General features: G+C 52.3%; 1 protein-coding gene across 4 annotated transcripts; it reads right to left on the bottom strand.

Annotated features, from left to right (window-relative positions):
- Positions 1-8,624: 8,624 nt before the first annotated feature.
- On the bottom strand, positions 8,625-23,773 carry SEMA3G (semaphorin 3G). 4 transcript variants are annotated; one of them, XM_045832315.1, is made up of 18 exons: positions 23,602-23,773; positions 21,762-21,922; positions 21,581-21,643; positions 21,225-21,344; positions 20,867-20,957; positions 20,645-20,761; positions 20,280-20,425; positions 19,955-20,069; positions 19,790-19,859; positions 19,348-19,492; positions 18,833-19,064; positions 18,647-18,738; positions 17,921-17,962; positions 16,946-17,174; positions 16,518-16,657; positions 15,048-15,185; positions 13,930-14,024; positions 8,625-9,980 (listed from the first exon to the last, which is right to left on the bottom strand). In XM_045832315.1, the coding sequence occupies exons 1-17, from the start codon at positions 23,708-23,710 to the stop codon at positions 13,977-13,979; spliced, it is 2,058 nt and encodes a 685-aa protein (XP_045688271.1). In that variant the 5' UTR covers positions 23,711-23,773; the 3' UTR covers positions 8,625-9,980; positions 13,930-13,976. The 4 variants fall into 4 exon arrangements, with proteins under 4 accessions (XP_045688271.1, XP_045688272.1, XP_045688270.1 ...); XM_045832316.1 differs by lacking the exon at positions 13,930-14,024 and having other exon boundaries at positions 8,626-9,980; XM_045832314.1 differs by lacking the exon at positions 8,625-9,980 and having other exon boundaries at positions 12,234-14,024.
- Positions 23,774-24,103: the final 330 nt, after the last annotated feature.

Raw genomic sequence — 24,103 nt, forward strand, 5'->3', positions numbered from 1 at the left:
ACAGCTTGATTTTCTGACAAATCTGGGTGTAATTTTTGCTGTGGTTGTGTGCAGAGGTGAAGCATGTTTACCTATTGCTCCATCTTGGCTGGAAGTCTCTCCTGTACAATATTTTAAGTGAAATGAATACTTGCTGTTTTTTAATTGCTATATAACAGGGGTATCAAACTCATTTTCACTGCAGGCCACATCAGCCTCATAGTTGCCTTCAAAGGGCCAAAATAATTTTATGACTGTATAAATGTAACCATTCCCTAACTAATAAGGAGTTGAAATTACATTCGGCCCTTTGAAGGCAACCTGAGGCTGATGTGGCCTCCGGTGAAAACAAGTTTGACACCCCTGCTATATAACAATGAATAATTCTTCCCAAATGTTCCACATGATCAATTCCTTCAAAGTACAAGCATCAATCAGATCACCATCATCTCTACTTCTTTCCTGGAAGATCTACCTCCAAGAGCTTACTCCTCCTGAGCTGGCTGCTTCCTGGGCCTACCACACAAATATCATCCTAGGCATCCCCATGATTATGCCTTTGTTCTTTTTTTTTAAATATATTTTATTGATTATGCTATTATAGTTGTCCCATTTTCCCCCTTCACTCCCCTCCACCCTGCACACCCTCTCCCACCCACATTCCCCCCTTTAGTTCATGTCCATGTGTCATAAGTTCTTTAGCTTCTCCATTTCCCATACTACTCTTGCCCTCCCCCTGTCTATTTTCTACCTACAATCTATGCTACTTATTCTCTGTACCTTTTCCCTCTCTCTCCTCTTCCCACTCCCCTGTTGCTAACCCTCCATGTGATCTCCATTTCTGTGGTTCTGTTCCTGTTCTAGTTGATTGCTTAGTTTGTTTTTGTTTTTGTTTTATGTGTGGTTGTTAATAGTTGTGAGTTTGCTGTCATTTTACTGTACATGTTTTTTATCTTCTTTTTCTTAGATAAGTCCCTTTAACATTTCATAAAATAAGGGCTTGGTGATGCTGAACTCCTTTAACTTGACCTTATCTGAGAAGCACTTTATTTGCCCTTCCATTCTAAATGAAAGCTTTGCTGGATAGAGCAATCTTGGATGTAGGTCCTTGCCTTTCATGACTTGGAATACTTCTTTCTAGCCCCTTCTTGCCTCTAAGGTCTCTTTTGAGAAGTCAGCTGACAGTCTTATGGGAACTCCTTTGTAGGTAACTGTCTCCTTATCTCTTGACGCTTCTAGGATTCTCTCCTTCATTTTCTTGGTTAATGTAATTATGATGTGCCTTGGTGTGTTTCTTCTTGGGTCCAACTTCTTTGCGACTCTGAGCTTCCTGAAAGTCTATTTCCTTTGCCAGAATGGGGAAGTTCTCCTTTATTATTTGTTCAAATAACTTTTCCACTTGTTGCTCTTCCTCTTCTCCTTCTGGTACCCCTATAGTTCAGATGTTGGAACGTTGAAAGATGTCCTGGAGGTTTCTAAGCCTCTCCTCATTTTTTTTGAATTCTTGTTTCTTCATTCTTTTCTGTTTGGTTGATTCCTTCTTCCTTCTGGTCCACTCTATTGTTTTGTGTCCCAGTTTCCTTCCCATCACTATTGGTTCCCTATGCATTTTCCTTCATTTCTCTTATGGTAGCCTTCATTTGTTCATCTAATTTGCAACCAAATTCAACCAATTCTGTGAGCATCCTGATCACCAGTGCTTTGAACTGTGCATCTGATAGGTTAGCTATCTCTAGGTCGCTTAAAAGTATTGGCTCTGTAGTTTTGATTTGTACTTCTGTTTGAGCCATTTTTGGGGAAGGGTCTGGTCATGCCTGTTACGTAGTAAAGGGCAGAGCCTTAGGTTTTCTCCAGGGCAGGGCAACCCAGTTGCTGGGTTGTGACATTGTATGTGGGGGTGGTGTCCGAGAGGAAACAATGGTGCTTGCTCCTCTCTCCATGGAATTTCAGTCCCTTCCGCCACTTCCCCCAAGCAAACTGGGCCTTTCTGGTGCTAATTCCCCTATGGGTGGGCTTGTGTATGTTCTAGGACCCCATGGGTCTCTCCAACACACTCTCCTGTGAGGCTGGGAGTCTCTTCCTGCACCTCAACTCCCACAGGTGTTTTTAATCAGTGCCCTGAGGTTCTATTTCTTGCGCTGAGACCCTGGGTTGCTCAGTCTGTCTCACTGCCCAATTTTGCATGGTTTATCTGCATGCAAATGTGACCCAGACAGCCAGGAGCCTTGCATGCAGTGCCTCGCTTCACAGTCCCTGCCTCGCTGGGTCTGCCAGCCACCTGTGTGCCCAGGGTCCACCCGCTGCAGTCTTGCATTTGGGATACCTTACGCACCTGGGATGCGTTACTCATCTGGTGCCACCACTTTTTGTGCCGTGACCCCTCTCCACCCGGCTGCCTGAGTCCACCCCTCCTACCATTCTGGATGAATGTGTATATTTTAACTCCTTGGTTGTCAGACTTCTATACAGTTCAATTTTCTGTCAAATCTCGTTGTTATCTTGTTTCTAAATTGTTGCTGACCTTATTTTGGTTGTGCGAGGAGGCACAGTGTGTCTACCTACACCTCCATCTTGACCGGAAGTCTGACCCCTTTGTTCTTAATATTCTCTCTCTTGAGTTTGATGACTCAGTGCTATGCTTCCTAACCTGGGGCATCCAAGGACACTTTGTCAAAGTTCTGCAAGTGATGATGGCTTTTTTCTACAGTTTTTTTAAAAGTATATTTTATTGATTATGCTATTACAGTTGTTCCAATTTTTTCTCCCCTTTATCCCCCTCCTCCCAGAACCCCCCACCCTCTCACATTCCCCCCTCCCTCACACTTCCTTCATGACCATGGGTCGTACATATAAGTTCTTTGGCTTCTACATTTTCTGTACTATTCTTAACCTCCCCCTGTCTGTTTTGTACCTACCATTTATGCTTCTTATTCCCTGTACCTTTTCCACCCATTCTCCCCTTCCCCCGCCCCATAACCCTCCATGTGATCTCTATTTCTGTGATTCTGTTCCTGTTCTAGTTGTTTGCTAAGGTTTTGTTTTTGTTTTTTAGGTTCAGTTGTTGATAATTATGAATTTGTTGTCATTTTACTGTTTGTATTTTTGATCTTCTTCTTTTTCTTAGATAAGTCCCTTTAATGTTTCATATAATAAGGGCTTGGTGATGATGAACTCCTTTAACTTGACCTTATCTGGAAAGCACTTTATCTGCCCTTCCATTCTAAATGAAAGCTTTGCTGGATTGAGTAATCTCGGATGTAGGTCCTTGCCTTTCATGACTTCAAATACTTCTTTACAGCCCCTTCTTGCCCTCTAAGGTTCCTTTTGAGAAATCAGCTGACAGTCTTATGGGCAATCCTTTGTAGGTAACTGTCTCCTTTTCTCTTGCTGCTTTCAAGATTCTGTCCTTATCTTTAATCTTGGGTAATTTAATTATGATGTGCCTTGGTGTTTTCCTCATTGGATCCAATTTCTTAGGGACTCTCTAGGCTTCCTGGATTTCCTGGAAGTCTGTTTCCTTTGCCAGACTGGGGAAGTTCTCTTTCATTATGTTTTCAATTTTTTGCTCTTCTTCTCCTTCTGGCACTCCTATGATTCAGATGTTGGAAAGTTTAAAGTTCTCCCAGAGGTTCTTAAGCTTCTCTTCATTTTTTTTTTTTTTGGCTTCTTGTTTCTTCATTCTATTCTGGTTGAATGTTTATTTCTTCCTTTCATTCCACATTGTTGATCTGAGTCCTGGTTTCCTTCCTTTCACCATTGGTTCTCTATGCATTTCCCTTTATTTCATTTTTTTCCTTCACCTTTTCCTTCATTTTGTAACCCAGCTCAACCATTTCTGTGAGCATCCTGATTACCAGTGTTTTGAACTCTGTATCTGATAGGTAGTCTATCCCCTCATCCCTTAGTTCTTTTTCTAGAGCAAAGGTGTCAACCTCATTTTCACTGGGGGCCACATCGACCTTGCAGTTACCTTCAAAGGATCAAATGTAATTTTAGGACTCTTTAAATGCAACTACTCTTCAACTAGGGGCAAGGAGCTCAGCACTGCCACCAGATAGAAACAAGGTGCTGGGTCAGATAAAACAAGGTGAAGGGCTGGATTTTGCCTGCAGGCCTTGTGTTTGCCACCTGTGTTCTAGACTTTTGATCTATTCTTTCAATTGGGCCATATTTCTTTGTCTTGGCACACCTGTTAGATTGTAAGGGGCAGAACCTTAGGTATTCACTAGAGCGGGGCAATCCATGTGGCTGTGTTGTGATACTGTCTATGGAATAGGGGTCAGAGAGGGAAAATGCTGCTTGCTCGGGTCTCACCCTGCTTTCTGTCATTTCCCCTGCTTTCCACAAGTGGATTGTGTCCTTTCAGGTGCTGATTCCCAGGTGGGTGGGTTTGTGTACGTTCTAGGATTCTGTGGATCTCTCCAATGGACTCTCTGGTGAGGACTGGGAGTTTTTCCTACTGCTGCAACCCCTACAGATATTTATAGCCAGAAGTTTTGAATCTTTAGTTCTCCACTCTGGAACCCTGGGTTTTGCACTCTGTCTCACTCCCCATTTGTTCTTCCCAGCTTACCTGTGCATGAATGTGGGAATATCCAGTCTGCCTCCTTGCCTTGCTTTGTGTCCTGACTCCATCTCCGCCCCTCCTACCAGTCTGGGTAAATGTTTCTTTAACTCCTTGGTTGTTAGACTCCCTTTGATTTTCTGGCAGTTCTGGGTTTTGGGGTTTTTTTTTAAGATTTTATTTATTTATTTTTATAGAGGGAAGGGAGGGAGACAGAGAGAGAGAGAGAGGGAAAGAGAGAGAGAGAAACATCAATGTGCAGTTGCTGGGGGTTATGGCCTGCAACCCAGGCATGTACCCTGGCTGGGAATTGAACCTGGGATGCTTTGGTTCACAGCCTGCACTCAATCCACTGAGCTATGCCAGCCAGTGCTCTGTTTTTTGTTTTTAAATTCATTGTTATCCTTCTTTTGGTTGTGCAAGGAAGCAAAGTGTTTCTACCTACGCCTCCATCTTGGCCAGAACTCTGATAGGGTTTTTTAAAAGATTTTATTTATTTATTTTCAGAGAGAGGGGAAGGGAGGGAGAAAAAGAGGGAAAGAAATATCAATGTGCAAGAGATACATCAATTGGTTGCCTCTCACACACACCCCACTGGGGACCTGGTCCACCACTCAGGCATGTGCCCTGATTAGGAATGTAATTAGTGACCTTTGGGTTCACAGGCTGACACTCAGTCCATTGAGCCACACCTGCCAGGGCTGATAGTTTTTAATTGTGGATTTTCATTTCACAAACTGTATTTTGTTTATCCTAAAGAAACAACTGTTGTAGTAATCATTTACAACTGAAAGACATTTTTAATATTAAGGCTTTACTTTTTTTAATTTTTTAAAAGATTTTATTTATTTATTTTTAGAGAGAAGGGAAGGGAGGGAAAGATCAATGTGTGGTTGCCTCTCATGCACCCCCTACTGGAGACGTGGCCTGCAACCCAGGCATGTGCCCTGACTGGGAATCGAACCAGCAACCCTTTGATTCGCAGGCCGGCATTCAATCCACTGAGTCACACCAGGCAGGGCAGGCTTTAGTTTCTTAATTTAGAGTTTCTATAACTTGGGTCTCCAGGCATATTCTCAGACATCTGGGGCAGTATCTTTTCCTTTTAAAAGAGTTTTTGGGTATATTAAAGTGTGAGAAATATCATCTTAACTGAAAGTGATAGTCTCCTAGCAGTTTGTTCTGGACCCCAGCTGCAGTGGGTAGGAGATGGAGTTTGCTGCAGGAGTACTGGGGATAAGAGATGCTTTTTGTCACCCAGACATGTAGCTGACCAACCTCCATGCGCATTTGATTCACATATACACCTGCACACACCTACTAACTACAGGGTCCAGCACAAATAATGCCCTCTTTTATTACAAAATCTTTTATTACAAAATCATAAGCATGTAATTCTGTAGTATAACAATATCACACTAAAGCACACCACATGACATTTTAGGTGAAATGTTCAAATTAAAACTATAAATTATTACACCTATATTATTACCCTACCAACCACACTCAAGCAGGCATTACTTCTGCCAGACCCTGGTATTTCTTAATCTAACACCATTACTCTCCATTGATGTTAATGGCCAACCTCATTTTTATAGGCTGGAAAATCCAACTTTGAAATGCTCTGTTCTTCATCTAGGTCTAAGTATAACCAATCATTCTCTATTAAATCCTTGGGCTTTTTTTTCTGAAAAAACTTTTAATTTGGGATAGTTTTAGATTTACAGAAAAAAATGTGAAAATAGTACAGTGGATCCCTATATATCCCAAGCCCAGTTTCCCCTATTAATAACATCTTATATTAGTGTGGGACATTTGTCACAATCAATGACTAATATTGATACATTGTTTTTAACTAAAGCCCATATTTTATTCAGATTTCCTCAGTTTTTACCCAATGTCCTTCTTCTGTTCTAGTATCCCATCCAGGACACCACACCGAGTTCAGCTGTTATATCTCCTTAGGTTCCTCTTGGCTCTAACAGTCTGTCAGATTTTCCTGGGTTTCGATGACCTTGACAGTTACGAGGGGTACCGGTCAGCTATTTTGTAAAGTGCCTCTCAGTTGGATTTGTCTGATGTTTTTGTTATGATTAGTCTCAGGTAATGGTTTTGGGGAGGAAGACCACACAGTAAAGTGCCGTTTTCATCACAACATATTGAAATTACACGCTAGCAATGTGACTTGTGGTCATTGATGCTGATCTTGATCATCTGGCCGGAACAGTGTTTGTGAGGTTTCCCCCCATGATGTTGCTCCGCTCCCCACTTCCATACTGTGCCTTTTGGGAGCAAGCTACTCTACGTAGCCCACAATGAATGAATTCCCCTTCCTTCCTCAAGGGCAGAGTATCTACATAAATTATTTGGAATTCTTCTGCATAAGAGATTTACCTAGTCTCTCCCAGTTATTTATTTTTTAATCATTTGTTTATATCAGTATGGACTCATGGATGTGTATAACATACTTTGAGTTATAATTCAATACTACTTTTTTTTATTTTATTGCTCAAATTGTTCTAGCATTGACCATTGGGAGTTCATATGTCCTTTCCACATATTCTCATTATTATGCATTTGGTTTTGTTTTTTGAGTACTTCTTTACTTTTTTGGCACTTCAGGGTGCCCCAGGCTCATCTTGTATATTTTAAATACCTGTTTTAACAAATGATGTACCTATTAGAATGAATTACTGTTTTCTAGCTTAAGACCTAAAACAAATAGTTCACTTGGGGAAGGAAATAGATGTTAATAAAAATTTTCTGAAGTACCTGTTCTTCTTTCTCTAATTCTTACCTTTGTAGGAACCATAAACTAGGGCCAGAAACCTCAGAATCTCTTTCTGCTTCCTTTTATGCTCAGCCACCCTTTTTCTTGTCAATTTGACTGTTTTTCAAATGTCTGCCTGCTTCTCCATTCCATTGCCAGTGCTCAGCTCAGATGCCTGCGCCTCATAGGACGGCAGCAAAGGCCTTCTGTCTGCATGGTTGGCTGCCTATGTCCACTTGTGTTGCTGACACACCCACCCCTTTCCCTTATGCTAATTGTCATAAAACATCTGTTAGCGCTTCACTTAGGATGGCCCCTGCTGAGATTGGCATCCAAGGCCTTCCACAGATGTGGTTCCATACAGCTGCATCTCCCAGGACACCCCACCCCTGGGCACTCTGCCCTGGCTACCCGGGAGTACAGGGCCCTCAGCATGGGGTGCACAGTCTGAAGAGCCCTAACTTCTGTCCTCAGCCTTCTGAACCCACCATAAGGTCCACTTTTTCATTCCTAGGTATTCTCACTGGACTCTGCTTACAGTCCATTCTCCATCTGGTCCTACAGTTGTGGATACGTCTCTCCCATTGATTGGAAGCCCCTTATGGGCAGGGCTCTGTTTGTCTTATTAAACTTCCTTCCCCTCATGGTGTCTGGCTCAGGACACCACATTCATAGGCAGTTTGACATCTGCGGACTTGTCAGGTGTGTTTGTACCCAGTGTATTCATATGCCTGTTGTTTTCCTCTCAAACACCAGAGGGCACTGTTAGCATGTTGAGGAGGAAGATTATAATCCCTTAGACCTGGAAGGTTGAGAACTGCTAATGAAAAGCTTGCTTCTATTTTGAGATGCACAGGATTTACTGCTCTTCATTTGTTCTAAACACATCTGATTGAGTTTATTCATGAGTTGTGCTCCTGTTGGGTTTAGAGATTAGTATGAGATTTACTAATGACACTTCCATCGCAGGTCAGATCCTCAGACAGGATTGCCTTCATGGTCTCTCCATACCCAAAGCAGCCCTCCCAACCCCAGTTGCCCTCCTCCTACCCCAAAACTGGGACCGCCAGTCCCAAGGGGTATGGGCGATATGGTGCCATTGCTCTTCTGCCCAGCCCTCCTACCACAAACACACACACACACACACACACTAACACTGCTGCCACTGGGGGATGGGTTGTTTGTTTGTTGGTTTAGCGAGAGAGAGGGAAAAACTCATTGATTTGTTGTTCCACTCATTTATGCATTCATTGGTTGATTCTTGTAGGTGCCCAAACCAGGGATCAAACCTACAACCTTGGCATTTCGAGACAACACCAGGGCTGGGTGGTAGTTTAAAAGCTTTAATGGTCTGTGAGCAGGATGGGAGGCTGTTAAGAGAAACAGCACCTACATTAGCCCCAGGGCCACTGCAGCAGCTCCCTGTGTGTTCCCAGGCTGGCTGAAGGTGAGTTGCAACACCATGGGCCCCCAAGGTGTGAGAAGGGTTCATAAACCAGGGAGCTCCATTCCAGAGAAGTTAGTCAGCTATTTGCAAATGTCTCGTGCCTTGTACATCTTTTTTTTTTTTTTTTTTCCCAAAAAGCAACGTGGAAATTTGAAGTCATAAAGCAAAGACTTGATGTTTTCAAGAAATTAAAAAAACTTGCCCTCCCTTTTCCCTAGCAAACCTCCCTCCAGCCTTGGGGTCCCTGAGCAATGGGACAGCATGAGGCCCAGATGGACGGAGTAAGGCCCCAGAACTCCTCCCCTTATCTGTGGTAAAACATGTGCCTTGATCCTGCCCTGTATGTCTGCCTGACAAACAGGAAGGCATCGCGCCATCGGCATCCATCCCTCTCAGAGCATCTGAGACATATCTGGGCCATCAAAGCCATCCCCAGCTTCCAGAAGCATTCTGAAGGGGACTCCAGCCTCACCAAAAACAATTCCCCATTGTGTTTCCCTCTTGGAAATCATGGATTTGTAAACAGTCCCTTACATTTAGATAGGTCCTGCCCTGGCTTTGTGCTGGTGTGTTATTTTTTTTCTTTCTTGAACAATGTCCTTTCCAGTAGGGCCAGCGGTTCACACAATTGTCTGAGACCCTTGGACTACAGGAAACAGCACCAGATTCTTATCAGCTGGTGGAGGGGGGTGGTGGGCAAGCAGATTGAACAGATGAGGTCATGTCCATAAAGCAAGCTGCTGGTCTGCCATGTCATTCTACTATACCTTTATCTGTGAGAGCAGAGCTCGTCCCCCTTGTCCTCCTAACAGGACAGTCTGGGCTTTGAGTGGCCTTAGCATGGTCCCCTCCATTTGATGGAAGAGACCTGGACTCCACTTCACTTTGGAATCCTCACCAGCCCACAGATGTCCCCTTGCCCTGGTCTTCTCTCTGCCCAATGGGATATCCACTCATCACAGTGAATCATACCTTGCTGGTATAGATTAGGGTACACTGTAGTCATCTTCCTCCTCAGGGGAAAGAAGTCCAGATTAGTCAGTCACCGGAGTGCCCTCACCAGCAGAGTCCTGCGTACAAGCTGCTGGCTGCTGCTCCTGGCCTGGCGTGAGGACGGGGACAGCCGTTTCTTGAGGGCCCCCTCCCTGGAGACTGCAGTGTTTCCCATCCTCAGTGGAAAATGATTTTTTTTAAGACTGTGTTGAAGAACCAGGAGTTTCCTTAATGAAAATACAACATGGAAAGTGAAAGACCTCATTAGGACATAATCTCTAAGGGACAGGGGCCCAGCAGTGATACCCGTGGCAAAGGTAGCAGGGGCCCGGAGTGGGAAGTGGGCACAGGGCCACAGCAGCTATGGCCTCCTCATCTGTGCCAGGGGTGTAGGTGAGTCCGGAAGAGGAGCCAGGGCGGGGGCCCAACAATCCCCGAGCCCTTATCAGGTATTATATCCGAACCTAGCCCCACCCATTCATTCTCTCCCTGTGCCAGGGCCAAGTCTCAGAAAACCCTGGGGATCTGATCTCAGTGTGTGCTGAACTTTCTCCTTGCAGGAGCCCCTGCAGACCAGGACTTGGGTAAGGCTGGGGTGGATCCTTAACTCAGATGGAAATTGGAGTATTTCCTAGTTCTAAAAAGGAGATTTGGCTGGCTGAAAAAGCTTCAATTTGCTGGGCTAGCAGAAGCATGCAAGCAAGTTTTCCAGGGTCCACCCAGCTCTCACTACATCTGGGGCCTCTGCCATCTGGAGAGGACAGCCTGGCAGGGGGCAGGCCAGGCTCCTAATGGCTGCTGCCCACCCGCTCCTCCAACTGGGAGATTCTAAGTCCGGACCTGAACTGGGCTTAGCCAAGTGAAAGGGAAGCACAGAAGCCCTTTGAGAGAGAGAAAAGGGCTGTTTCCCTCCGTTACTCTGCCTTCTGCATGCCCCCCACCCTTTCTCAGAAACTAGTCTGTGGACTGCAGGACAGTCACAGGTGTGGGGTGAACCCCGGCCCTCCACAGAGAGCCATGTCAGACACAGGGGGAGCAGGCAGTGAGCTGCGGAGGCAGGTCAGGGGTGGAGGGCACTGTCCAGGCCCAAGGCTCAGCAGCCTGGCAGCCTGGCAGCTTGGCCCTGAGTGGCAGGTCCTATTGTGGTGTAGGCCGTGGGAAGCCAAGTCGTGACTGTTCATGTGGGAGGCCAGGCCCTCCAGAGTTCACAGGCTTCGAAGGCAGAGGCCAATAATCTTACATTTTAAGGGGAAGAATCTCAGCAGCAATTTCCCAAAGTACACTCTTCAAAACAGTAGAAACGTGACATGGTAGCTGCCCCGTGGGGAAAAAGGAGGGGGGACCAAATGTTTTGGAGAACTGTATAGCACACAGTAGGCAGGCAAATTAAAAAGAGATCATCGTGGGCTTCTTGGGGATGTCACAAGGCAGGCAAGCAGGCAGTGCACAGCCCCGTGCGGCTAAAGAGGCAGAAATCCCTGGATTTGTTGGACCGTTTTTGCAGGATAATTGTTCCACGGGACACCATTTTGAAAAACACTTGACTAATGCCTCTAACAAAGACCTTTCCAGCTCTAAATGTGTTTGGGAAATCATAAAACAGGGACCCAAAGACCAGGGGAAGTATGAGACTTAGAGGAAAAAGCTGGCAGAGGAAGATACAGTGAAATCCCTGAGGCAGGAAATAAGGCTGAAGATGGGAGGAGGGAGGAGGGGGGGCCAGGGAGAAGCATATCCCCAAGGGGTCTTCAAGGCAGGGCGCAGTGACGGTGGGAGCATAGGCGTTGTGTGCCCCAGGAAGAGCCGCGTGAGGGACAAAGGGGGCTGTGGTGGTCACATTAGAACAACCCTCCCAGCCCAGCACTGTGCCAAGTGAGCACGCCCATGACTCGTGTGTCGGTGGTGATGGTGGCTTGGAGTGGGGCGATTGAGTTACAGGTCTAGTCCGGTCTGAGTGTTTGTGCAGAGACTAGGGGACAAATCTAGGGGCCCCAGGCTGCAAGATGGGACTGATGACTGACCTATTAAGCCCCCCTAGTCTATCACATGGATTGAGGGGCCCATCCAAGCAAGAGGCTAGTCTCTCTGCTGAGGCAGGGCAATGTCCGGCCCACCTTTTCTCACCTCCCTCCACCACCAGTGCAGGCCGCTCTTTGGGCAGCAGCATAATGTCACAAAGGAGTGGGAGCCTTCTGCAGCACACCCAGTGGGCCAGACTATGGGGGCCTCCCCTCCTTCCCAGAAACCGCAGCCCCCACAGCACAGCCTGGCCCCCGAGCGCAGTGACCTTAATAAACGCTGGTATGTGGTTTGGGATGAAGACAGGCACCAGGCCAAGGGCTGCTGTCACAAATGTCAAGTGTTATTGTGAAAAAGAAGCAGAGCTGCCTACGTGCCCAGCTGCCCTTTGCCAGCAAGTTTTTTTCTGGCTCGAGATCTTCCTGAAGTTCCCAGAAAGTCAATCTCAGAAGCCCAAGGCACAGGATCTTCCTAATTTAATAAGCGACCTCAGCGTCATAGACAATGCCCTCTGACTCCTTCCTTCCCTTAATGCCCACCCTCCCTTCTGGAAAATACCACCCAGGGAGGCCTTCTCCCTTGTGGAACGGATGGGGAAGGCTCTTCATTTCCAGTTCACACAGACGGTATCAGTCAATTTAGTACAGAAATATGCAGATACAATACATAATTATGTGATGTAAATATTAACTTCATTCCCTTCCTTGTAGGTTCTGTGCGGTAGACCACTGTGCTACCCTCACTGGAGCTCAGGGGTGGTCATGACAAAGTAACAATAGTAATTAGAGGAAGTATGTTCTGAAGACAGAGAATCCACAAAGCCCATCTCAGTATACAAATACAAAAATAGAATTCACACATAGAGGCATCTCCAGGGGTTATACACATAGTACCATGGGGGTTGGGAGTTGGTAGAATCTGTCCATAATTTTCCAAGTGCAGGTATTAGCTGTTCAGGATTTTGAGCTCCTCCCTCCGTCTTCCAGAGCAGCTTCCCCGAAGACCCTACCTGGAGCCAGCCATGCCTGAGTCCATACTACAGACCCCTGAGGGCCTGGCTGCTTCTTCCTGCCTTCCCTGGGCAGAGGGGCAGAGCTGGCTGCAGCTTTGACACCATTCCTGGGGCTCTGCGCACTCGCTCTGCCCCTCCTCCGTGGCCTCTATCACCCCCTCCCTTCTTCTCCAGCACCCTTGCCCACAGTCCTCCTCTTCTCTTTTACCCGCTCACAGCCCAGCCATAGCAACCCAGGCCACAGCTTCCCAAAGTGTTGTCAGGTTCATCTCAGCTCTTCTGGCTCACTGACTGTGCGAAGGGTGGAAGGAGGGCCCATTTCAGATTCCAGCTGGGGGTGAGGGGGCTGGCCCAGGTGGAATCCAAGGCAGCACAGTCTGGGTTTGAGTTCAGTGGGACAGGAAGCCCTGTCTTTCCTTCTATTGACTTTTCCCTCCTATTCATCTTGGTTTTTCAGTGGAGGGACTCTGGAACCTGAAGCTCCTGTCTCCCTCCTGTCAGTTTTGTGCATCACTAACATGTTCTCAGGGAGGCTGAGAACAACTTTTCATTTAGTCCTCCCCCCCTTGCTGTGCTCCCCAGCTCAGAAAGGCATTACCACTGATGGCGATACACCTGCCTACACTCACAGACAGAGTGCCTCTGTCCTGGCCACCTGAGCCACAGCCCCAACAACCAGCACAACCTAGAGTTCTTAGCAACTTTTTCCACTTAAAAGAAAAAAAAAATAAAAAAGAAGGCTTCATACATGAACCATCTGCAACCAACCCTTATTTAGCAAAAACCAACAACTGCAGGATGGAAAACATCTGGCCTTCCCGGGGGCTCCTGAGCTAATTGATGCCATCTTGAGTCTTTAAGCATGCTTGCTTCTGGGCCCCACAGCCCAGCCTAGGGTCTCCCACCCTCTCCCCATCTCGAATGCCTCTCAATCCTCTGTGTCCCTGGGTGTAGCCCTACCCCACCCCTCCCGGGTCCTGCCCACCAGCTGCAGCTTGCTCTCAGGGCTGCCACATTCCCACCCTCCTAAGCTGTGGGTGTGCTTGCATTGCCCTGGGAAAGACAGCCCACTCCTCCCCAGCTCCCCTCTCCCCATCTCTAGTCCACAGAGATGGAGCTGACATTCTCCTAGAACCCATCCTTACCCTGCTCATCAGCATGGAGACCCCGATGGTGGGGAAGGGAGATACTATCAGGAGGGGTAGGCATCCCAGGAAACGTGGCCTGACAGCTCAGGGGCCTGGGGAAGGGGAGTCAGGCTGTGAGGCCCCTCTGGTTTATGACATAGGGCCCGAGACCCAGCTCGCCCCCAGGTTGCAGGGAACTCTAGCAGTCTATGCTTCTGTGATTCCAAGATGAAGAACAGGCAGTGGACAGTGGCAGGTGACCACCAAGATATCAGGGCACAAAGTGGGTGGGGGTAAGGGGTCTACCTTCTCAGAACTTCCTCTTTCCCTCCCCAGCTCAGTCAGTGAAGGTCTTTTCCACTGGTGCTGGCTAGCTCAGAGGCAACTCCACCCTCCTCTGGCTGTCTAAGGGCCCGTGCCACTGCCTCCTCGGAGGCAACCGCAAGCCCACTCTAAGGGTCACTCAGAATGGCCATTGTTCTGCAGCTGGGGAAGAACTTCCCAGTCCTCTTGCCTCTGGGCACAACCAGAAATGTGCTCTGGGAACCACCTCTGAGAACACACAGCAGGCCCACTGATATCGCCAGTGGCCAGAGGGTGCTGGCTCCATCTGGAACTAAGAGCAGAAAGGTGCAGGGAACAGGAATGGGGTCCCTGCATCAGGCCCCTAGCCTTTTCTTAAGTGGCCTGGTAGGGGTTTAGAGGCAGAGACTCCCATCTCTAAGAGGTGATCAAGCCTGCTGGCCCCCTCTGCCTTAGTTGGGTGGGTGGGAGACACTAGGAGCTGATACTAGGGCCACTTGGCCCATCCCAACCACCCCCTCCTTCGCCTTCTATGTGGCCTCCACCTCCCGGGGTGTCCGATTTCGCTCGGCCTGCACCTGGCTCTTCACCTTCTTGCCCAGCTCCAGCCCTGCCCAGCTCTTGCCCTTGGCCTGTTTGCCCCTGCTCCGAGAGGAGCACCACATGCGCTCACAGTACTCATCTACCCGGGGCAAGTTGGCGAAGCCAATAAGCTGCAGGATGTCCTTGTACCAGGCCTTGGGTGGGGTGGAGGCCAGGCTTCCCCGGGCAGGGGGCTCCCCTGGCCTCTGCTCCCTATGGAGCAGGCTCTTGAGCTGTGCAGCCACAATCACCTCCAGGGCCAGGCGGGCCACGGTCTGGGAGAAGCCGTGCTCCAGCGTAGTGCAGATGTAGGTGCCCTCATCCAGGCGGCTGAGCTTGCGGAACAGCAGCCCCTGCTCCGTTTGCTGGATTCGCTCATCTGTCTTCACCTGCCGGATACCAGGAGGGCATGAGGGGCAGCTGGAGCAAGGCACACACCATCAACTTCTCTGCACCCTGCTTTTCCAAATGTGCATCTCAGGGCCCAGTACTCAGGCACTTCCCCTGCCCATTCTCCCCCTCCCAGGAAGGGACCAGCAGCCTGGTAGGCTTAGCCTCCTTGAGACGAAGCTAATTTCAGGCAGGGCTTCACTTTCCCATCACCCAGGACATGGCCTGCAAAGGGGACTTTTCAAAAGTTTTACTGGTTTCTCCCCTAGCCACAGCTCTGGGACACCTGTCTTGGCTTTGGGGAGCCCCGGCACACATCCCACTGAACACAGCGGGTAAGAGGGTATTTATGGGCTTTTACTCAGGGGGATCTGTAACCCCAGCCCCAGGACTAGAATTCCCCTCACTCTACATGGTCTACATTGTTCACTTCCCCCACAGCAAGGGGCCCGCAGCCCCAGCTGGGGGTGGGCTGAGTGCCCGTCACAGTGTGGGAGGTAAGAGTGCTGTTCTGACTCTGGCCCAGTCGCTGTCTGGGCTTTAGTCTACACGTCTGCATGCTGAAGCTGGCCTGCTAGGGCAGTGAGTGCAGTGTAATTTCATCTCATTGCTTCCCCTGCCCCTGGCCCCAGGGGGAGTCTCTCAGTGCCTAGCCCAACAGCTGGCCCAAGGCTGGCCTCCCCCAGTTCCCAAGCAGAAAGGAGAGCCCCTCCTGTAATCAACCCACTCCCTCCCTCCCCAGCCTGTGGGAGCTCTTGAGAATGGTTTCTCACCCTGCCCCACCCACGCCCATCTTCAGGCCCCAGACAGAAGCCATCCCTGGGGCTGACAGACCTTTCCAGATAGGGTAGGAAGGCCTGGGCATACAGTGGGACTCCAGGGAGGAAGTGTGATACCGGACACTGAGGGGTTGGGAGGTGATGGCCCCTGGCCAGCAACACAAGCCTGAGGCAGAGGAATACTGAGAACCCCTGGGGAAAAGGTCCCTGCAAAGGTGGGCCATGTGTGTAGGCACAGGGGCTCCCTGAGGGCGCAGACCCCCTTCCTTCTCTTCCGTGTCTGCCACCTACCTCCCAGAGCTCCACTCAGGCCCTGGGGAGTTGGTGGGCTACCTGTCACTGGGGGAGTTCCAAGCACGTCTGGCCGGGACATGCCCAGATAGCAGGAGTGGGGCACCTCCTTCCAGGCACCCAAGGGGCCTAATGCACAGTTTTCTTCCATTGAACTTGGCAGCTTCCCCTCAGAGACCCTTTCTGGGACTCAGGACTTAGGGTCCAGGGAAGGATATGACCTTAGGGCCAGTACAAACTAGAGGCAGTGTCCTCACTCACCTGGTCGGGCCCCTGGTCCCCCGGCCTCTGCAAGAACCAACGTACAGTCGCCTGGGGAGACTTGGGCAGACACTCCAGGAAGGTGCTGTTGTGCTCCGTGCCATAGACCGTGGCAGTCGCCCGGAGTCCTGCAGCCTCCTCTGCAGGGGGGCAGAGGTGGGCTCAGCTCAGGAACTACATGTGGGACCCCTGACTCCCACAGTCCAGGAGCCCCCGGCAGTGTTTAGCGACCTCAGTGTCCATCAGTCCCTAAGCAAGTCACTCTGTCCAAAGACCGTACACCTATACACTGACAGAAGCCACACAGATAGGGAAACTGAGGACAAGTTCACAACAGGACAATTCTGAGGCCTCACCTCGAAAGGGTTGAGCCCAGGCCATGGGGTGACTGGGAACCTCGCAGCCGGTGCCCAGTGGCTGCCACTCACCTTCCTGGCTCTGGCCCAGGCACTGCAGGGCAGGGTTGCCATGACGGATGTCCTGCCGGCGAAACCGTCGCTTGCTGGTGCCAGGCCGGTAGCGGGTACAGGAAGCGCCATCCCAGGCACAGTACGGGTCCCGGGCCAGGCAGCACTCCGCACAGGCACTGCCGTAGGTCTCGCACTGGTGCAGCTGCAGCCGGGCCACACCCAGCCTCGAGCCCACATACAGCATTTGCTGGAGAGGGACCCAGGTAGAGCCCACAGTGAGCCTGGGCTTCTCCAGAAGCAGCCAGGCACTCAGCCTCCTTGGGTTTTCTGAGATCCCTGACACTTTTAAGCAGTCTTCCAGAGCCTCCTGGGTGCACTCACAGAAACAAAATGTTAACCGCCCACAGGCTGTACACCAGATCCTGTGCTAGGACATGTAGGGGATGGGGCAGGCCTGGGACTTTTCTCTGAGGGGCTTGGGCTCGCCCCAGGCTCACCCTGCTTCTGACCGTTGCCTTGCACCCCAATGGCCTTTATCCTGACTTGCCCCTGACCTTAGAGGTGCACTCTGCTTTAAGCAATCCCAGTACCAAAGTCAGGATTTACCCAAAGATAAACTGAGGCAGATAAACTTGGCAAGATGGTATTTGCCCCTTTCAAAAGGACACAGCAGACCTCTAAGAAGTGACTCCCTTGTTTGATTTCAAATGTGGATTTTGTTCTCCAGCACTTTGTTGCCTCCCCTAAGGAACAAGCCTGTCGTGGATCTTCCCACATCTGAATACAACCTCACTTACTCAGGCCTTCCCACTGCCCACCAGTTTCACGCACGGGAACCTCAGCTCCCAGCTGCACTCTCAGCCCTCTTTGCAGGGTCTAGTCAGGCAGCCCAGCACTGCTGCAGGGGCTTTCCAGCAGACACAGGCAGTGCTCAGGAGGCTTCGAGCCAGGGGAGGGAGGGAGGGGGCATGAAGAGGGTGCGGCTGCTCTTACCCTTTTCACGGAGATCTCCATCTCAGTGATGGCTGTTGGCACCTGGGAAGGAGCAGGGTATCAGGAGAGGGGTGTTGGAAAGGTCTCCACTGCACCCCCTGCTTTCAGCCTCCTTTAATCTCCCAGTGGGGGCCACCTAGCTCCCAGCCTGGGTCAGTGCAACTATGGCTGGACAGTCTTTCCCAGAGGTCAGGTTACAAGAAAGGTCCCCTTACCCTGGCTGGCCTCCAAGCAGGAAGCTTGGCTAGAAGCACAAATCTCCGGTGTCCCCCACACACAGCCCTGTTCCCCAGCAATGAAGCAGCTGTCACGAATCGCCCATCCCAGGTTGAGAGGTGTGACAGTCCCCCAGACACATCACCTGTCTGACTCTATAGAGGGGCCCTTAGAACCCCTTGGGCACTTGGGCTCTCAGCCACCCCCTCAGAGGGAGTTGTGCCTATCAGGCCCTTGTCCAGGGGGTGCACGCCTTGGCCATCCCCTCTGGGTCCCCCCAACTTTCAGCTCACAGACTTCCCTGAAGGCCCCTCAGTCATTTAGAGATATCAGCAAGCCCTCTGCAGCGGGGAATGTGGTCACTTTCATCCCCCACTGGCTGCAAGTTTGGGAAAGACAGGCCCCTCCTGTCTTTGCTCTTGTGCTTTGCTCCTGCCTCCCTATAGCCAGGGCTAGACCCAGGGGTGAGGCTTGAGGGGACCCCTCCCATCAGCCCCCCTCCTCACTCACCTTAAACACCTGGAGCTCCTCCAGAACTACCTCCTCAGGCTCAGCCGAGCCTGAAGATTGAAGGGCCATGACCTTGAGCACTGAACCTGAGTCTGAGGCAGGGAAGAAGGGGTCAATAGGAGAGGAAAGGGCAGCCTGGGGACGAGCACACCTCCCCATTCCAGCCACCTTACTCAGCCCACCCACCGGTCCCCAGGAAGATGACGTCATAGGTCCCGTCCTCTGCCTCCACACGGTCCACCACGATCTGGCGCAGCTGCTGGGCCAGGTGGGTTTTGACGAGGACAGGGCGGCCCTGCCGAGGCCGCACAGACTGAAACATGAGTGGGTGGGCTCGGGCAAACTGCAGCACCTCATCTGGGTAGTCCTTGGTGCTGCCGAAGGGCCGTCCGGGCTGCGCGGTCATCTTGCTGGGGCACTGTGGCAGCGGCAGAGGAAGCACCTGGAACTCTGGGGTCGCACATTCCCCGCCCCGGCCTGTTTCCACGCCCCACCATCTGGGCATGCCAGCCTCAGAGGGACTGCTCTCACTGTGTGAGAGGCTCCTCAGTGTGGTCAGAGCTCGGTGCAGTGCCTCGCTGCACCCTGACCCCCAGCTCAGAGCTGCTGTGGAGCTGCACGCAGCAGACACAATGATGTCCCAACGCACGGCCCTCCTGGCATCTGCTCCACCGTCCTCCTTGGCCGAGTCACATACTCACCACGCCAGGGCGGGGGAAGGGCACCTTGCCCCCATAGGGCCCCCACTGGTGCTGGGGACCATCTTGGTGGGCAAAGGGCCCCTTGAAGACCTCCCAGATGTCTGCCATGTGATACAAGCAAACTGCAAAACCCTGGAACACAGCACTGCAGAGGGCAGAGAGGACAGTCAGGCCCAGTGGCCAGCACAGGTGGGACGGGGGTGGGCTGGCTCTTTGGGCAGGGCAGAGGGCGACAGTGCCTGCTGTCAGCAGAAACAGAAAACAAAGACACCCAGGCAATGGTAAAGAGAGGGAGACAGAAAACATAGCCACAGAGTCACCGAGTCAGGACAGAGATAGGGACCCAGGGCCAGGCTGGGGTTTGAGGGCAGAGGCTCAATAGAGGGACCTGTGGTCCAGAGGCCTGGCCTGGGTCAGGGAGAGGGGAGGCCAGTGTGCCCACCTGACCGTGCTGAAAAGCGCGTACACCTCGAGATTCTTCCCTGCCTTGGGCCACAGCAGGAACACGTCCTCTGGGAGACAGAAGGCCACTGCCAATGTCCCCCACTCACTGGCCCAAAGCCCTCCTGACTCCCGCTCCCACACCTGCCCTTGACCCTGCGCTTACCCAGCTGGTCAAAGTGGGTCTCAACACCACCGGGACCAGGCACCGAGCAAACCAGCCTGGCCTTGAGAAAAGTGCTCCATTTGTTCACCAGCACCCTCTGGCCGCCAGCGTCATTCTGGGGGTTGAGGGACCAGGGACAGCCTTGGGTCCCAGAGGACAGGCAGGCCCCTCCTCTGGCACCCCCACCCTCACCCGTTGGTGGAGAGGCATGGACATTGGCTCTGCACCCTCACCTCCTCTTCCCTGCTGCTGAGGGCGGGGATGGGTTGCGGGAGAGGAGCACAACAAGGACGGAAGCCCCTCACTGCCCCTTCCCAGCTCTCACCACGCAGACACGGCCCACTCGGCTGACAATGACATGGCCTGGGCCACCGTCTGGTGAAGGGACAGTCTCCGAGAAGAAGAAGTACACCTTGTCATCATTCTGGTCAGTGTTGTCAGCGATCCGGGCGGCCATCACAAACCGGGGATCTGGGTGGGGGGAAGTGATAGGATGGAGCTGGTGGAGGAGCCTTCCAGGGGGGACAGGTGGCTGAACACAACGGGGATGGGGAAGAGGTACGGGGTCCCCCACTGGAGGCTGGAGTCCCAGGGGGTGGCGAGGGAATGGGCTGCCCCTCCTGCCTCCTGCCTCCAGCCATTGCATGCAGGCCCCAGCCAGCCTCACCCTCAGCAGGCCCCTGGTCTCACCGTGCAGGAGGTTCTGGTCAGAGTCAGAACGCAAGGCCGGCCGGGGACCCCCACTCCGGAAGATCATGGCCTCGCGCCCCAGGAAGTCGGCAGTGAGGCCGGTGTACAGCTCCCCACCTGGGAAGCAGAGTTAGGGGAGGAGGGCCCAGCCACCATCCTTCCCCCATGGCATCAGCCCGCTCCCACCCTCCCTGTGCCCACCCACACCTGGGCATCACCCACCTACATAGGTGCTGGCGAAAGGACGGCTGGGCTCATGAGGGCACCGCCCCCGCCCACTTTCAACACTGCTGGGCTCCAGGTGGAGCACATGCTGGGGGAGAGGGAGGGACGGTGTCACCTGGGAAAGTAGTGCCAGCACCCCCCAACAGGCAGTGGCCCTTGCGTGCAGCTGGAGAGTGGGGTGGGTGAAGGCACTCTTGACTCAGAGCCAGGCCAGTGGGGTCAGCTCTCTGGCACAAAGGCGCCTTTCAGGCCCCTGAAACCTCTGCCCTGACCCAGGCTCAATGGGGAGTGTTCAGGCAGCCTGGAGGAAATGTCACTGCTTCCCAGTCCATTCTGAGGCCTGCCCCAGTCTCACCTCCCCACGGTGCCCAACCACGATGAGGGTGCAAGTGGGATGGAAGGCCCCAGTGCCACAGGCCAGCAGGTGGGTTCGGTTGTGAGGCTGCAGCACCCGCACGAAGTTGGCACACTCCATCTGGCGGGGACAGGGGCAGGGGTGAGGGGTTGCTCACCGTCTCCTCGGGTTCTGAGGCTCAGCCCTGCCTGGCTGGTCAGCTCTGGGGGTTTAGGGTGACATTCCTCACGGACCTTCAAGAGCCCTCCGTGTCTGCTTCGAATGAGCCCAGTACAGGCAGCTGGAGGAATGGCCAGCCACAGGCTGTCCTGGGGTGCTGGGCAGGGTTGGGGACCGTCACTCCTGAGAGCACTCACCAAAGGATCTCTTCCCTTTTGAACACACTCCTCCCTCTGTCCTGGCTGCGGCGGCCACAGGACCTGAAACACAGTCTGGCTGACCCCTGACCTCACAGCCTCAGTTTTTCCATCCAGACCCCCACCCAGAGTTGCCCAGCTCTCAGACAGACCGACCCTCTCTCCAGTTATCCCAGCTCACCTCCCTGGGGTCTGTCCATGCTCGGTCCAGCTGCAGAGAGTAGATGGCATCCCGACCCCCCAGAAAGAGGTGGTCTCGGTACTCATCCAGGTACATAGTCCGAAGGTCCAGGGAGCCCCGGGGACCCAGAAAGATGGAAGAGCGGTTGGCAGACAGGAGGTCTGCGAGGGAGTGAGGGAGGGGGTTAGGGCCCCCCAGCCAAGGTGTAGAAGTGGGGGGTCCCAGCTGTGCATTCACCCCACACACACATCTAGAAAGTGTTTCCATTCACAGGGCTGCTAGAGGGCTTCTGGGAAATGGCTCCTGGGGGAGGGGGATAGGGGTTCTGAACCCCCACCCAGAATGGCCCACCCAGGGGCCAACTCTAATCCCCCAATTCCTTAGCCCTCGGTCTTTCAGTTCACATCTCCCAGTGGCCCATCTGTGTTCTACGCAACCCCCAGGGAAGATGGCTCCCCTGGCAGGATTTATGGCAGCAAGCTGGGGAAGGGTGGCTGAGTCTGAGTAGTGTGTAGGTAGGCAGGCAGGGGAGAGGGTTCCCTGCAGAGCGAACACCTGGAAAAGGCCTGGGTATGAGGGAGGCTAGGTATGTCCAGGCCAAGCTCCTGGCTCTGGTCCAAGAATGTGGCTAAAGGGAATTTTCTCCCCCGTAGACCCTCACCACCCAAGCCCTAGGGATGGATGGAGGCTGTCTGGGGGCGCTGGTTGTAGGAGTCAGGATCCTGAAATAAATCCTTGGTCGGGCTAGGGAGTTGGGGGGTGCTGGGTAGGTAAGGGGTCAGATAGCCATAAGGGTGGGAAGGGGCCTTGGCCACCCTTGGGAAGTCCAAGTATCCTGTGCCTGCCCAAGGGGTCATCCTCGGCTCAGCACCCACTCCATCTTGAAATTCATCAACAGTCTCTTCCAGGAAGTCCTCCATGACTGATAGTGCTTTAGAAGGGATTTGCCCTATTTAGGCTTTTTCTTATGGCCTGAGTTCCCTCCAAAACCAGAGCTCCAAGGGCAGGACTACATTCTCCCCCGTGCCAGATCCCATTTTCAGACTCTCCAGAGTGGAGCCCTGTCTCCCCCTTCATACTCCCCAGACCCTGGGTCTCCCCCTTACACTAGGGTTCCCAGGGAAAGGTGATCACCCCTCTGGGCTCCCTAAGAAGAATCTGTGGAAAGCCTGTCTCAGGGACTTTTCCTGTGTCCTGTCTCTACAGATTTAGAGCAGGCCTGTGCCCGCTGCAGCACAACACATCAGGTTAGATCTACGGAGGAACTCCTGGGCTGGGATGGAGAGGGAGAAGTAAGGCCAGCATTGGGAAGTGGGCTGCAAAGAGGCAGGTGTGTGGGAGGAGAAGGCTGTGGGACAGGCTGCGGGGCCCCATTGCAGAGTGAGGAGGTGGGGGGCGGGATCCTGCTCCCCAAATCTGCCCTGGGCAAGGAGCCCTCCCTGAGTGCAGACCGCTCCTTCAGACCTGCCCCGTCTGCCCATCCCCATCTCTCTGCCCATCTCTGCTGAGGAGGCTCAGAATCTCCATTGGTCTCTCTCCTTTTCTCAACAGTCCGTCAGGTCTTCCTCTGTGTGTCTCTGTCTCTGCCACCTCCACCCTGGCCATGCCTCCAGGAACTGTCCCTTGCCTCCTCCCCAGTGCGTGCCTCTGGCAGCAGCCAGAGGAACACCATCCCCTGAGAATGATGGGGAAATCCCTCCCATGGGCTGTGCAGGGAATGACTGCATCCCTCCAGCTGGCAAAACAGACTGCCCAGGTGGTGGGGGCCCCCACAGCTGAGGGTGCTGCAGGAACCCGGATTCCCGCGGACAAGCAAAGGAACAGGGCACATAGTCCCTACCTCGGTAGGAGAGCCGCAGGCGGGGCACGCTGGGGCCGGGACTGGATCTGCTCCCTTGAAGCAGGAGGACCCCAAAAAGGCAGCAGATGGCCCAGGCTGAGGGGCTCATGCTGGGGGACCGAGGGCACCACGCTGCCTGTGGAGCTACCCTCTGGTCCCACCGCTGGTTGAAGTTTGCTCTCTTGCCGCCAGCCCTGCCACTTATAAGGCAATGGCTCCGCCCCGTCCAGGGCCAGGAAGACGGAGGAGGAGGGAAGGGTGAGAGCCCGCTTTGCACCTGCACTGACTCTCTTCATCCTGACCAGCCTGGTTGACGCCTCTGATTGGCTGGTGCCCAGGTTCCTGGGTTCCCCATTGGGGAGACTCCCAGCTGCGGTGTGGGTAGTTTACACAGAAATATCCACAAACCCAAGTCTCCAGGCTCTAGCAAAATGTCAGGGGGAAGATAACCTGGAAGAGAGGTCAGGAGTCGGAGATCAGAGGTTACAGGGCTGGGTGAGGG

The sequence above is a fragment of the Phyllostomus hastatus genome, unplaced genomic scaffold (genome assembly GCF_019186645.2).
Source record: "Phyllostomus hastatus isolate PE091 unplaced genomic scaffold, TTU_PhHast_1.1 phas_contig_16, whole genome shotgun sequence".
Lineage (NCBI taxonomy): Eukaryota > Metazoa > Chordata > Mammalia > Chiroptera > Phyllostomidae > Phyllostomus > Phyllostomus hastatus.

Excerpts from the sequence above, each read along its gene's own strand:
- SEMA3G (XM_045832313.1), bottom strand. The coding sequence starts at position 23,710 with ATGAGCCCCTCAGCCTGGGCCATCTGCTGCCTTTTTGGGGTCCTCCTG. Across the intron at positions 20,958-21,224 it reads TGGTTGGGCACCGTGGGGAG|CATGTGCTCCACCTGGAGCC; the intron begins GTGAGACTGGGG and ends CCTCTCCCCCAG. Across the intron at positions 17,963-18,646 it reads AGGAGCTCCAGGTGTTTAAG|GTGCCAACAGCCATCACTGA; the intron begins GTGAGTGAGGAG and ends GCTCCTTCCCAG.